This window comes from Xylocopa sonorina, chromosome 16 (assembly GCF_050948175.1).
Source record: "Xylocopa sonorina isolate GNS202 chromosome 16, iyXylSono1_principal, whole genome shotgun sequence".
Lineage (NCBI taxonomy): Eukaryota > Metazoa > Arthropoda > Insecta > Hymenoptera > Apidae > Xylocopa > Xylocopa sonorina.
In genome coordinates, this window is record NC_135208.1 from 1,904,374 (window position 1) to 1,918,009 (window position 13,636).

A 13,636-nucleotide genomic window follows, 5' to 3' on the forward strand; every position below is an offset into this window, starting at 1 on the left:
AAAATACCTAATAATTAAAGTATCCTAATATTTCTGAACCCAACATCAATATCTCTCAACATTTACACCAAACAATTCCAACGCCAACTAAAAAGAAGGCAAAACCTAGTTATTTGTTTCTGTGGAGCGGAACAACAATTTATTTCTTTATTACACGGTAAACAATAATTTGCACGCTGCAGTAAGACTGAAAATAAACGAATCGTCAACCAGGTTGAGCGTCTATCTCGAATATCCGTTTGCCAGCACAGAAAGCGAGCTGTGGCACAATTGAGATGGTCCTGGTCCTCTTCGCGTGTTTTGGATTTATTGGTCCCACGTCCATGCTGTACGTACCGCCTTTCAAGTTCCTGATCATGGCCAGCGTCTGTCAAAGGAGCACACAGACCCTCATCGTCATCTTTATTAACATTTTAAGCACGATACGTCACTATATTTTGAATAATTCCATTTGTAGCATAAATTTTAACCTTTGCAGTCACATTAGAGGACCCAATTTCAGAAACCATACAGTTTTTTTGGACTCGTTCAATGGATTTTGTTAAAACTTCGCACATTTGTAGATCTAAATGTGAGTCATCAATTGGTAGAGTAACTTTTTTACAGACCTTGAAATAACGGAGGGGGAGGGGGTCAGAGTTACGCGGTTAGAGAAATCTTTCAGAGGCTATAACTTTTGATTGAGTAAAGATATCGAATTGAATTTTGTGTCGAAAAATCAGAAAAAATTCAAGTTTTCGAATGCTATGTATACTTCTTATTTTTTCGAAACTTTTAAGTCAACTTTTACGCATTTTTCTGGTTTCAATTATGAAAAATTGTGAAAAATTGCAATACCCAAAAGAAGCATCTTCAAATTTTAATAAAAAATTCAGTGTAGGAAGCTGATTTTGTGCTCTTTAAGTGGTATAAATTTTATTTTGGTGTAACTTTTCGTTTCAGAGTTATAACACAAAATATACTTGCACGTGCAAGCTGTGGTTGCAATTTTCGAACAAAATACATGTTTTCTTTTATATGTAATGGTTTAATACTCGAAAATAGATTACTAGAAATCAAGATTGTCGTTACACTAAACAAAATCGCGCAGAAAACTTCAAAAAGAATTTTGCGTAAAGGGAGGACGAAAAATGCGAAAAACATGACTTAAAAGTTTCGAAAAAATAAAAACTGATACACCCTTTAAAAGCTTGATTTTTCTTGCTATTTTTTCACGCAAAATTCAAATCGATATCTTTTTCCAGTAAAAAGTTGCAGCCTCCAAAAGACTTCTCTGGACGCTCAACTTTCATCCCCTCCCACTCCGTTATTTCAAGGTCTGTAAAAAAAGTTTGGCCACCAATCGATGAGTCATATATAGATCTACAAATGTGCAAAGTTTCAACAGAATCCATCGAACAGATTCGACAGAATTATATAATGTTTGAAGAGGGCCATTTTGACGATGCAGTTGTTGCGTCGATTTTGTAGATTTTCTGCAAGTATTCGTTTCATTTTGTAATAAAAAAGTTAAAACGTGAAGCAATGGACAGTTTGGTAGGAAACTCACCGCGTGTGATCGTAAATCGACCACTCTGAAGAGATTGGCGTCCGTTCCGCCACAAGCGAGGAACATGTTGGAGACATATTTGCCACAATAAAGCAGGGAAGAGTAGCTGTCTGGTTCGAGGGAGACCAACAATCTGCCACCACGATAGTCCCATAATTGGATGGGATTCTCTCTTTGCCAGGAACACGACAATATCTGTTTATTTGTTGATATTAAAGATGAATTCTTTGGAAAACTTATTCTGTCTTTTTTTCTATTTTTATGTGGTGGATTTTGGTTCTGTTTTTTTTTTTTTTTTTTAATTGGATGGGGGATGAGAGTTAAGGTGTGCTGGTGTTAAAAAAAAAACAGGAACAAAATTATCTTTAATATCAACAAATTGGATTTTTTAGGAAGTTTATTGTTCTTTTTTTTTTTAATTCTTATATGATGGATTTTGTTTTTTTTTTATTTTTATTTGCATGGAGGATGAGAGTTAAGCTGTGGTGGTATTTAAAAAAAAGCAGAAATAAAATCGTCTTTGATATTAAAAAATATGAATTTTTTGGGAAGTTTATTGTTTCTTTTTTTTTATTTTTGTATAATGGATTGGTTTTCGTTTTTTTTTTTTTATTTGGATGGAGGATGAGAGTTAAGGTGTGCTGGTATTAAAAAAAAAGCAGAAATAAAATCGTCTTTGATATTAAAAAATATGAATTTTTTGGGAAGTTTATTGTTCCTTTTTTTTTTATTTTTGTATGATGGATTGGTTTTCGTTTTTTTTTTTTTATTTGGATGGAGGATGAGAGTTAAAGTGTGGTGGTATTTAAAAAAGAAAGCAGAAACAAAATCGTCTTTGATATTAAAAAATATGAATTTTTTGGGAAGTTTATTGTTCCTTTTTTTTTTTATTTTTGTATGATGGATTGGTTTTCGTTTTTTTTTTTTATTTGGATGGAGAATGAGAGTTAAGGTGTGCTGGTATTAAAAAAAAAAGCAGAAATAAAATCATCTTTAATATTAACAAATATGAATTTTTTGGGAAGTTTATGGTTCTTTTTTTTTTAATTTTTATATGATGGATTTTGTTTTTTTTAATTTTTATTTGGATGGAGGATGAGAGTTAAGGTGTGCTAGCATTAAAAAAAAAACAAAATCCATCACATAAGAATAAAAAAAAGGATAATAAACTTTCCAGAAAATTCATATTTGTTAATATTAAAAATTAATTTTTTGGGATGTTTATTGTTCTTTTTTTTTATTTTTATATGATGGATTTTGTTTTTTTTAATTTTTATTTGGATGGAGGATGAGAGTTAAGGTGTGCTAGCATTAAAAAAAAAACAAAATCCATCACATAAGAATAAAAAAAAGGATAATAAACTTTCCAGAAAATTCATATTTGTTAATATTAAAAATTAATTTTTTGGGATGTTTATTGTTCTTTTTTTTTATTTTTATATGATGGATTTTGTTTTTTTTAATTTTTATTTGGATGGAGGATGAGAGTTAAGGTGTGCTAGCATTAAAAAAAAACAAAATCCATCATATAAGAATAAAAAAAAGGACAATAAACTTTCCAGAAGATTCATATTTGTTAATATTAAAAATTAATTTCTTGGGATGTTTATTGTTCTTTTTTTTTTAATTTTTATATGATGGATTTTGTTTTTTTTAATTTTTATTTGGATGGAGGATGAGAGTTAAGGTGTGCTAGCATTAAAAAAAAAAACAAAATCCATCATATAAGAATAAAAAAAAGGACAATAAACTTTCCAGAAAATTCATATTTGTTAATATTAAAAATTAATTTTTTGGGATGTTTATTGTTCTTTTTTTTATTTTTATATGATGGATTTTGTTTCTATTTTTTTTTATTTGGGGGGGTAGTTGGGTGGGGGAGGCAGCTGTGCTTGAGTTACCTCTGAAGGTGAACAAGATGGAAGTTGAATTGTGTCAGTAAAGTTTTAAATTTATTTGAGAGCTTCAAAACTCAGGGTTTCAACTCTCAGAGCTTCAGAACCCAAAACTTCAGATCTCAGAGCTTCAACTCTAAAAGATTCATATCTCACAGCTTCAGAGCTGAAAACTTCAGATTTCACAGCTCAACTCTCTCAAGGCTTCGACTCTGAAACTCTGTGAGTGGGAGGAGTTGTGCTTGAGTTACCTCTGTGGAGGGGAGAAAGCTATGCTCGAATTAAATTTGGGGTGGGGGAAGCTGTGCTTGAGTTAAATCTGGAGTGGGGAGAGGGAGCTATGCTTGAATTAAGTCTGGAGTGGGAGGAGCTTTGCTCGAGTTCAATCTGAGGTGGGAGGAGCTGTGCTCGAGTTGCTTCTGTGGAGGGGAGGGAATTATGCTCGAGTTGCCTCTGTGGAGGGGTGGAAACTATGTTCGAGTTAAATCTGGGGGAGGGAGGAGGTGATGAAGAGACAGCTATGCTCAAGTTGGCTCCAGGAGTGGGGGAAGCTGTGCTTGAGTTGAAGTCTGGTAGGAGTGGCCAAGAGAGAGTTATGCTCGAGTTAAGTCTGGGGTGGTGGGAGGGAGCTGTGCTCGAGTTAAATCTATTGTGGGGGGAGCTGTGCTTGAATTAAATCTGAGATGGAGGAAGCTGTGCTCGAGTTACATCTATGGTGGAGGAAGCTCTGCTTGAATTAAATCTAAGATGGAGGAAGCTGTGCTCGAGTTAAATCTAGAATGAGAGGAAAGAGCAGCTGTGCTCGAGTTAAATCTGGAGTGGGGGTAAGGGAGCTGTGCTCGAGTTGTCTCTGATGGTGGGGGAAGCTGTGCTTCAGTTATATCTGGAGTGGGGGAAGAGAGCTATGCTTGAGATAAATCTAGAGTGGGAGGAGCTGTGCTCGAGTTAAATCTGTGGTGGGGGAAGAGAGAGTTGTACTCGAGTTAAGTCTGTGGTGGGGGAAGAGAGAGCTGTGCTCGAGTTAAATCTGTGGTGGGGGAAGAGAGAGCTATGCTCGAGTTAAGTCTGGAGTGGGAGGAGTTTTACTCGAGTTAAATCTAGAGTGGGGAGAAGGAGCTATGCTCGAGTTAAATCTGAAGTGGGGGGAGAGAGCTGTTCTCGAGTTGCCTTTAGAGTGGAGGCAGCTGTGCTTGAGTTATCTCTGGAGTGGGAGGAGAAGTTATACTCGAGATAAATCTGGAGTGGGGGAAGCTGTAATCGAGTTAAATTTTGGGTGGGGAGAAGGAGCTGTGCTTAAGTTAAATCTAGAGTGGGGGTAAGGGAGCTGTGCTCGAGTGGTCTCTGATGGTGGGGGAAGCTGTGCTTCAGTTATATCTGGAGTGGGGGAAGAGAGCTATGCTTGAGATAAATCTAGAGTGGGGGCAACTGTGCTCGAGTTAAATCTAGAGTGGGGGGAAGGAGCTATGCTCGAGTTAAATCTGGAGTGGGAGGACCATTGCTCGAGTTAAATCTGTGGTGGGGGATAAGAGAGCTACGCTCGAATTAAATTTGGGGCGGGGGATAAGAGAGCTACGCTCGAATTAAATTTGGGGTGGGGGAAGCTGTGCTTGAGTTATATCTGGAGTGGGGGTAAGGGAGCTGCGCTAGAGTTAAAACTGGAGTGGGGGTAAGGAAGCTGCGCTAGAGTTGAAACTGGAGTGGGGGTAAGGGAGCTGTGCTCAAGTTGTCTCTGATGGTGGGGGAAGCTGTGCTCGAGTTAAATCTAGAGTGGGGGAAGGAGCTATGCTCGAGTTAAATCCAGAGTGGGAGGACCTTCGCTCGAGTTAAATCTGTAGTGGGGGAAAAGAGAGCTATGCTCGAGTTAAATCTGGAGTGGGGGCAACTGTGCTCGAGTTAAATCTGTGGTGGGGGAAGAGAGCTGTGCTCGAGTTGTCTCTGATGGTGGGGGAAGAGAGCTATGCGTGAGATAAATCTAGAGTGGGGGGAGCTGTACTCGAGTCAAATCTGGGGTGGGGGAAAGGAGTTGCGCTCAAGTTAAATCTGTGGTGGGGGAAGAGAGAGCTATGCTCGAGTCAAATCTGTGGTGGGGGAAGATCGCTGTGCTCGAGTTGTCTCTGATGGTGGGGGAAGCTGTGCTCGAATCAAACCTGGAGCGGGGGAAGAGAGAGCTACGCTCGAATTAAATCTAGAGTGGGGGGAAGGAGCTGTGCTTAAATTAAATCTAGAGTGGGAGAATGAGAGAGCTGTGCTCGAATTAAGTCTGGAGTGGGGGTAAGGCAGCTGTACTCGAGTTGTCTCTGAGGTGGGAGAAACTCTGGTCAATTTAAATCTGTGGTGAGGAGAAGAAGCTATACTTAAGTTAAATCTGATTTGAGCTTGAAGCTGTGCTTGAATGAAATTTGAAGTGAGGGTTGCTGCAACTCTGCAGCAGTTATGAGAGGTTATACCTCTTTTCCATTCCTGCTTATGTCGAGTCCATCGCCGCACATGTGGACACCGGATATACGCCTCAACGCGTATGGTTGCCTCGTGTCCCAAAATTGTATGGTGTCGTCCCAACCACCGCTGATCAACTCGTGCGCTGATTTTGGGTTGAAACAGGCGCTGAACACTCTGGACTTGTGGCCGTCCATCACTTCCAACGAATCGCTAAATTTTGATGGAAAAAGGATATTAAGGAACGTACAGGTGGTCATTTTTATATGGTAGTTATGGAACTTTTGTGGTGACTTTTATGGTAATTATGGTATTAATGAATATGGAATTTTGGTGGTAATTTTTTATGGTATTTGTGGGATCAAAGTTCATAGCTTCAACTGTAAAAGCTTTATATTTCAGAGCTTCAGAGGTGAAAATTTCAGATCTAAATTAAAACTTCAGATATTATAGCTTCAACGCTCATAGCTTCATATTTCAGAGCTTCAGAAGTCAAAACCTCAGATCTCATAGTTAATAAATATGGAATTTTGTTGGTAATTTTGTATAGTAATTGTGGAATCAAAGCTTAGAGCTTCAACTCTCAAAGCTTCGTATTTCAGAGCTTCAGAAGTTAAAACTTCAGGTATCATAGCTTCAAAGCTCAAAGCTTCAGATCTCAGAGCTTCAGAAGTTAAAACTTCAGATTTCATAGCTAATAAATATGAAATTTTGGTGGTAATTTTTATAGTATTTATGGAATTAATGAATTTGGAATTTTTGTGGTGATCTTTTTCAGAAGTCAAAACTTCAGATCTCATAGCTAATAAATATGGAATTTTGGTGGTGATTTTTATGGTAATTGTGGAATTAATAAATATTTAATTTTAGTAATCATTTTTATGGTAATTATGGAATTAATAAATATGGAATTTTGATGGTAATTTTTTATGGTATTTGTGGAATCAAATCTCAGAGCTTCATATTTCAGAGCCTGAGAGGTGAAAATTTCAGATCTAAGAGCTTCAACTCTCAAAGCTTCAGATCTAAGAGCTTCAGAAGTTAAAACTTCAGATATTATAGCTAATAAATATGGAATTTTGGTGGTCATTTTTATGGTATTTATGGAATTAATGAATTTGGAATTTTAGTGGTGATTTTTATGGTAATTATGGAATTAACAAATATGGAATTTTAGTGGTCATTTTTGTCGTAATTATGGAATTAATAAATATGGAAATTTTGTGGTAAGTTTTATAGTAATTATGGAATTAATAAATATGGAATTTTAGTGGTCATTTTTATGATAATTGTGGAATTAATAAACATGAAATCTTGTTGGTAATTTTTTATGGCAATTGTGGAACTACCCACCATATTCTCTAGATTTTATACCTTTAGATTATTATATACTTGTTCTGGTCTCTGCGAAATTTTTTAGATGAGAAGACCTTCACTTCCAATCAAGATCAGGTCAAATATCACTTGGACCAGCTTTTTGCCAGCAAAGATCAGAAGTATTATGAGTATTGGATCAAAATGGAGGATATCTAATTTAATAAAATGTTTATACACTCTAATAAAAACAGTGATTCATTTTCAACAACAAAAACGATGGCAAAAGTTATATATATATATAAGATTATAATATGAAATATAAATAAATATGAAAATAATAAAAATAAAAATAAAAATAAATAAAAGTATAAAATTATATACTCTAAAAAAACCGTGATTCCTTTTCATGAAAAAAAAATGAAATGACTTTCTGAATAGCCCAATATATTCACTTATTTATTTTCTTCGTCTTCGAGACAACACAAAATAATTTTCTTTATTAAAATTAACCGTCATTTGCGCGAATAAGGATCTGACGGCTATAACCGTCTTTTCCATAAATAAGTATCTGACGGCTATAGACGTCGTTTGTTCGTCAAAGTGTAAAAATATTCACGATGGCTATAACCGTCATTTGCATAAATAAGGATCTGACGGCTATAGACGTCGTTTGTTCGTCAGTGTTAAAATATTCACGACGGCTATAACCGTCATTTGCATAAATAAGGATCTGACGGCTATAGACGTCGTTTGTTCGTCAAAGTGTTAAAATATTCACGACGGCTATAACCGTCATTTGCATAAATAAGGATCTGACGGCTATAGACGTCGTTTGTTCGTCAAAGTGTAAAAATATTCACGACGGCTATAACCGTCATTTGCATAAATAAGTATCTGACGGCTATAGACGTTGTTTGTTCGTCAAAGTGTAAAAATATTCACGACGGCTATAACCGTCATTTGCATAAATAAGTATCTGACGGCTATAACCGTCATTTGTTCGTCAGTGTTAAAATATTCATGACGGCTATAACCGTCATTTGCAAAAATAAGGATCTGACGGCTATAGACGTCGTTTGTTCGTCAAAGTGTTAAAATATTCGTGACGGCTATAACCGTCATTTGCAAAAATAAGGATCTGACGGCTATAGACGTCATTTGTTCGTCAAAGTGTTAAGGAAATTGTCTCTAAATTTATGAAAATTTGTAGTGGTTGGTCAACCTTGCGTGAAACACTCGCTCCTGCACTTTGGTCTCCTCGTCGTACAAAACCAGCTTCGCATCGTCGCCCAATGTCACAAACTTTGGTAAATGGGAGTGGTAAGCCAAGCCCAATGTTTGTCTCTTCTCACGGATCGTGTAAAGACACTGTGCTGTTGGATAGTGCCAGCATTTCACGCAGCCGTTTGCATCTGCAACAGTGTTGGAGAACTTTTTAAGTTTAGTTCGTTCTTTTTTTTTTTTGGAGAAATTTGGGTTCTTAGTTTAATTATTTTTTTTAGGGAATTTGGGTTCTTAGTTTAAATGTTTATTTTTTTTTTTAAGTAATTTGGGTTCTTAGTTTAATTGTTTATTTTTTTTTTAAGTAATTTGGGTTCTTAGTTTAATTGTTTATTTTTTTTTTAAGTAATTTGGGTTTTTAGTTTAATTGTTTATTTTTTTTTTTAAGTAATTTGGGTTCTTAGTTTAATTATTTTTTTTAAGGAATTTGGGTTCTTAGTTTAATTGTTTTTTTTAAGGAATTTAGGTTCTTAGTTTAATTGTTTTTTTTAAGGAATTTAGGTTCTTAGTTTAATTGTTTTTTTTTTTAAGGGATTTGGATTCTTAGAATTTATTGTTTTTAAATATGCAATGTTTGGTTGTTGTCTAATTATACAATTTTTTATGGCTTTTATAATATAGTAAAGGAAATTTAGGGTTTAATTAAAGTCCTAAACTAATAAATAAAAATTAATAATAAAGTAAGTTTGACTTTAAGGAATATTAGGACAAATTTCGATTCATATTGTGTCTGCAATAATGTTAGTTGATTAAATATATTTTAAGCGGATTATTATAGTAAATTTGAGTTTTTAGTCAGGACTTATTCCTTTAAAATTTGCAACATTTCATCGTATTTTAATTTCACAATTTTATATTGCGTCTACAATAATGTTAGTTGACTAAACATATTTTAAGGAATATTAGAGTAAATTTGACTTTCTAGTTAGAAGATATAACTTAAAAATTTTTTTTTTAATTTACAATGTTTCATCGTTCTCCAATTGTACAATAGTATTAAGTTACTGAACATATTTTATCGAATATTAGAGTAAATTTGGGTCCTTAATTAGAACTTATCCTTCCAAATTCTTTTTTTTTTTAAATGTTTACTTCTTTAGTAAAACTTCCAACATATTTATTTCCTCAATAATTATTAAAAAGCTCATATATTGAAGCTCCTGTCGATAATTTTAAGCACCAATTATATCAAAACTAGCCACACATATTTCATTACCAATTATTCTATCATATTCTAAATAATTATTTAAATATGACTCTTCTAAACATTCTCATCTTCTCTTTAAAAAAATCATTAGTTTCATTAAAAAAAAAAAATTATCATCAACGAGATGCATTTAATCCAAATCTAAAAATAAGGTAAAATTAAGAATAAAATGAGGTAAAATTAAGAATAAAATAAGATAAAATTAAGAATAAAATGAGGTAAAATTAAGAATAAAATAAGGTAAAATTAAGAATAAAATAAGGTAAAATTAAGAATAGAATAAGGTAAATTTAAGAATAAAGTAAGGTAAAATTAAGAATAGAATAAGGTAAATTTAAGAATAAAGTAAGGTAAAATTAAGAATAAATTAAGACAAAATGAGAAGTACTAACAAGTAGCAATGAAGGTACGAGTGATTGGATGAGATCTGTGCACTGGCCTGTGTTTAATCGCGGTCGTTGGACTAGGTTTCTGCATCATTTCAGTGTCACGCAGGGTTAGAACCTCGCCAGAGCTTGTTTTGTACAATTTTAGGGAACCGTCGGTAAGGCCAGCCGCCAAAAAGTCGTAAGTCTCTGTGTAACAGATGCAGAGGACGTCCTGGTCGATGTCTCTGAAACGACAATCCCTCTTTTATCGACAGAAATTCGTAATTCTCTTAAAAAATATATTTTTTTCCTTTTGAGATTCGATTTTTATTCTTTAACACTTTGACGAACAAATGACGTCTATAGCCGTCAGATACTTATTTACGCAAATGACGGTTATAGCCGTCAGATCCTTATTTACGCAAATGACGGTTATAGCCGTCAGATACTTATTTATGCAAATGACGGTTATAGCCGTCGTGAATATTTTAACACCTTGACGAACAAATGACGTCTATAGCCGTCAGATCCTTTGGCGATATATACGCAAATGACGGTTATAGCCGTCGCGCATATTTTAATTAATAAAAAAAGAACAACGTTAGCACGAAGCGTACTAACGCGTACACTTGTTAAATTATCGAGTAACGCATCTGGAAAAAAAGTGATAGCACGAGAGACAGTGTATTAGTTCGTTTTTTTTCGCTTTGGAACATTTGGGTATCTCAGAGACAAATGACTGCTATAACAGTCGAAAGAAAGTTTTTAGGATTATTTATAGAAAGGTTTTAGGATTATTTCTAGCAAAGTTTTGGAATTACTTGGAGCAAAGTTTCAGGATTATTTAGAGCTAAGTTTTAGGATTATTCGTTGCGAAATTTAAAAATTATTTCTAGCAAAGTTTTAGGATTATTTTCAACAAAGTTTTAGGATTATTCCTAGTGGAATTTTAAAATTATTTGTAATAAAATTTCAGGATTATTTAGAGCAAAAGTTTTAAATTATTTAGAACAAAGTTTTAGGATTACTCATAGTGAAATTTTAAAATTATTTGTAACAAAGTTTCAGAATTATTTATAGCAAAGTTTTGGAATTATTTCTAATGAAATTTTATAATTATTTAGAACAAAGGTTTAGGATTATTCCTCGCAAAATTAAAAATTATTTATAGAAAGTTTTTAGGATTATTTATAGAAAAGTTTTAGGATTATTTCTAGCAAAGTTTTGGAATTACTTAGAGCAAAGTTTCAGGATTATTTAGAGCTAAGTTTTAGGATTATTCGTTGCGAAATTTAAAAATTATTTATAGACAGGTTTTAGGATTATTTATTGCAAAGCTTTAGGATTATTTAAAGCAAAGTTTTGAGATTATTTAGAGTAAAATTTTGTGTTTATTTATAGCAAATTTTTAGGATTATTTAGAAGAAAGTTTAAAGATTTTTCCTAGCTAAATTTTAGGATCTTTTGTAAAAACGTTTTACAATTATTTATTGAAAAGTTTTAGGATTATTTGCAGTAAAGTTTCAGGGTCTTTTTTAGTAAAGTTTTAGAATTATATCCAGTAATGTTTTAGAATTATTTCCAGCAAAATTTTAGAATTATTAATAGCAATACTTTAGAATTATTTAGAGCAAAGTTTTGGGATTATTCTTAGCGAAATTTAAAAATTACTTCTAGCAAACTTATAGGATTTGTTTATAATAGATTTTTGAAATTATTACTAGCAAAGTTTCTGGATTATTTCTAGCAACATCTGGAAATTATTTCTAACAAAGTTTTAGAATTATTTCTAGCAAAATCTGAGAATTATTTATAGCAATGCTTTAGAATTATTTGGAGCAAAGTTTTGAGATTATTCTTAGCGAAATTTAAAAATTATTTCTAGAAAAATTGTAGCGTTGAAGCTGCGAATCATTAAAAATTCCAAAGCAACCTTTAACATCCTAATTTTGGTACTTTAGAAAATTAAAGTGGTAAAAAAAAAATGTTAGTAGTATTTGGAAATTCTCAAAAATAGCCAGTCGATTGCGTCCATACCATAAACTTGGTTCTAATAAATTAACACTTTGACGCAAATGACGTCTATAGCCGTCAGATCCTTATTTACGCAAATGACGGTTATAGCCGTCGCGCATATTTCAACACTTCGAAGAACAAATGACGTCTATAGCCGTCATATCCTTATTTACGCAAATGACGGTTATAGCCGTCATAACCTTATTCGCGCGAATGACGTCTATAGCCGTCAGATCCTTTGGCGATATATACGCAAATGACGGTTATAGCCGTCGTGCATATTTTAATCGATAAAAAAAGAACAGCCTTAATACGAAGTGTATTAACACGTGCACTTGTTAAATTAACGAGTAACGCATCTAGAAAAAAAGTGATAGCATGCCAGACAGCGTATTAGTTGTTTTTTTTTCGCTTTGAAACATTTGAGTATCTTAGAGACAAATGACTGCTATAACAGTCGATCACGCGATCGACAATGATCGATAGTCGTGCGAAAAGTTTAGTCGATCTCAGTTCACGCGGTCGAAAGATGATTTATTCTGTAAGTATTTTTTCACGAATTAAGTAAATGAAATGAATTAGTGAAGCAAATGGCGTATAATCGTCGCGACGGTTATAGCCGTCATTTGCTTGTGGAACAGAAAAAATGACGTGCTGAGCAAATGACGGTTATGGCCGTCGAAAGTTTTTTGGGAAAAATTGGCAAAATGTGACGATAATTTTCATTTATAATGAATTTAAATAACATGAATAACGTTCATTTAAAATAAATTTTTTTAAATAACAGCTGATTAATATTTTTACGCTATTAATGTCATTAAAAAATAAATTATATCTTCACAATGGAGAAACGTTTGCATATAGAAAATACCAGTTGTAAATTATTTTCATTAAATCTATTAATAATTCCTCTCTGCGTTAAATATATAATCGATATTGATTATTTGTTTTATAAATTTGTTTCACGTCGCGATAATTCCTGCATACTGGGTGCCTTTGAAATCGTAATCCAATGAATAATATAAAGTATAATTTTTATTAATTTTTTATTAATATTAATATTAATTTTATAATTTTTATTAAGTTATTATTAACAGTGTAAAGTATAATTGTTATTAATTTTGCGAGTCTTCTTGTTCGAGAGAATTAAAATGTACTCGTTTAGTAAGTGTAACTTATTTGGTTAATTACTATTATTAAAAATGAAGTAATAAAAAACATGGTTTATTTGAAAAATAATGAAAAGTTGCAATTAAAGAGAATATATGTTTAGAAACGTTTGAAGTATATATTATTTGAATATAATATATAAGTATAATATATGAGTATAATACTTTATTTAATGGCAATTTTTAATTAATATTTTATTTTATGTCAATTTTTTATTAATATTTTATGAATATAATATTTTGAGTGTGAAATACGAGTATAATATTTTATTTTCAATATTTTAAATAATTCTAATATTTTTAAATAGTTCCAATATTTTAGAAAATGCCAATATTTTAAATAATTCCAATATTTTTAAATAGTTCCAATATTTTAAAAATGTTTATATATTGTAAAA

General features: G+C 32.7%; 1 protein-coding gene across 1 annotated transcript; it reads right to left on the reverse strand.

Moving 5' to 3' along the window:
- Positions 1 to 1,211: 1,211 nt before the first annotated feature.
- On the reverse strand, positions 1,212 to 10,769 carry LOC143431013 (uncharacterized). Its single transcript, XM_076907499.1, has 8 exons — positions 10,760 to 10,769; positions 10,671 to 10,706; positions 10,549 to 10,583; positions 10,078 to 10,315; positions 8,420 to 8,609; positions 5,892 to 6,093; positions 1,375 to 1,744; positions 1,212 to 1,318 (listed from the first exon to the last, which is right to left on the reverse strand). Exons 1-8 carry the CDS (start codon positions 10,767 to 10,769, stop codon positions 1,212 to 1,214), a joined length of 1,188 nt encoding a protein of 395 aa, XP_076763614.1.
- Between the last annotated feature and the right edge of the window lie 2,867 nt (positions 10,770 to 13,636).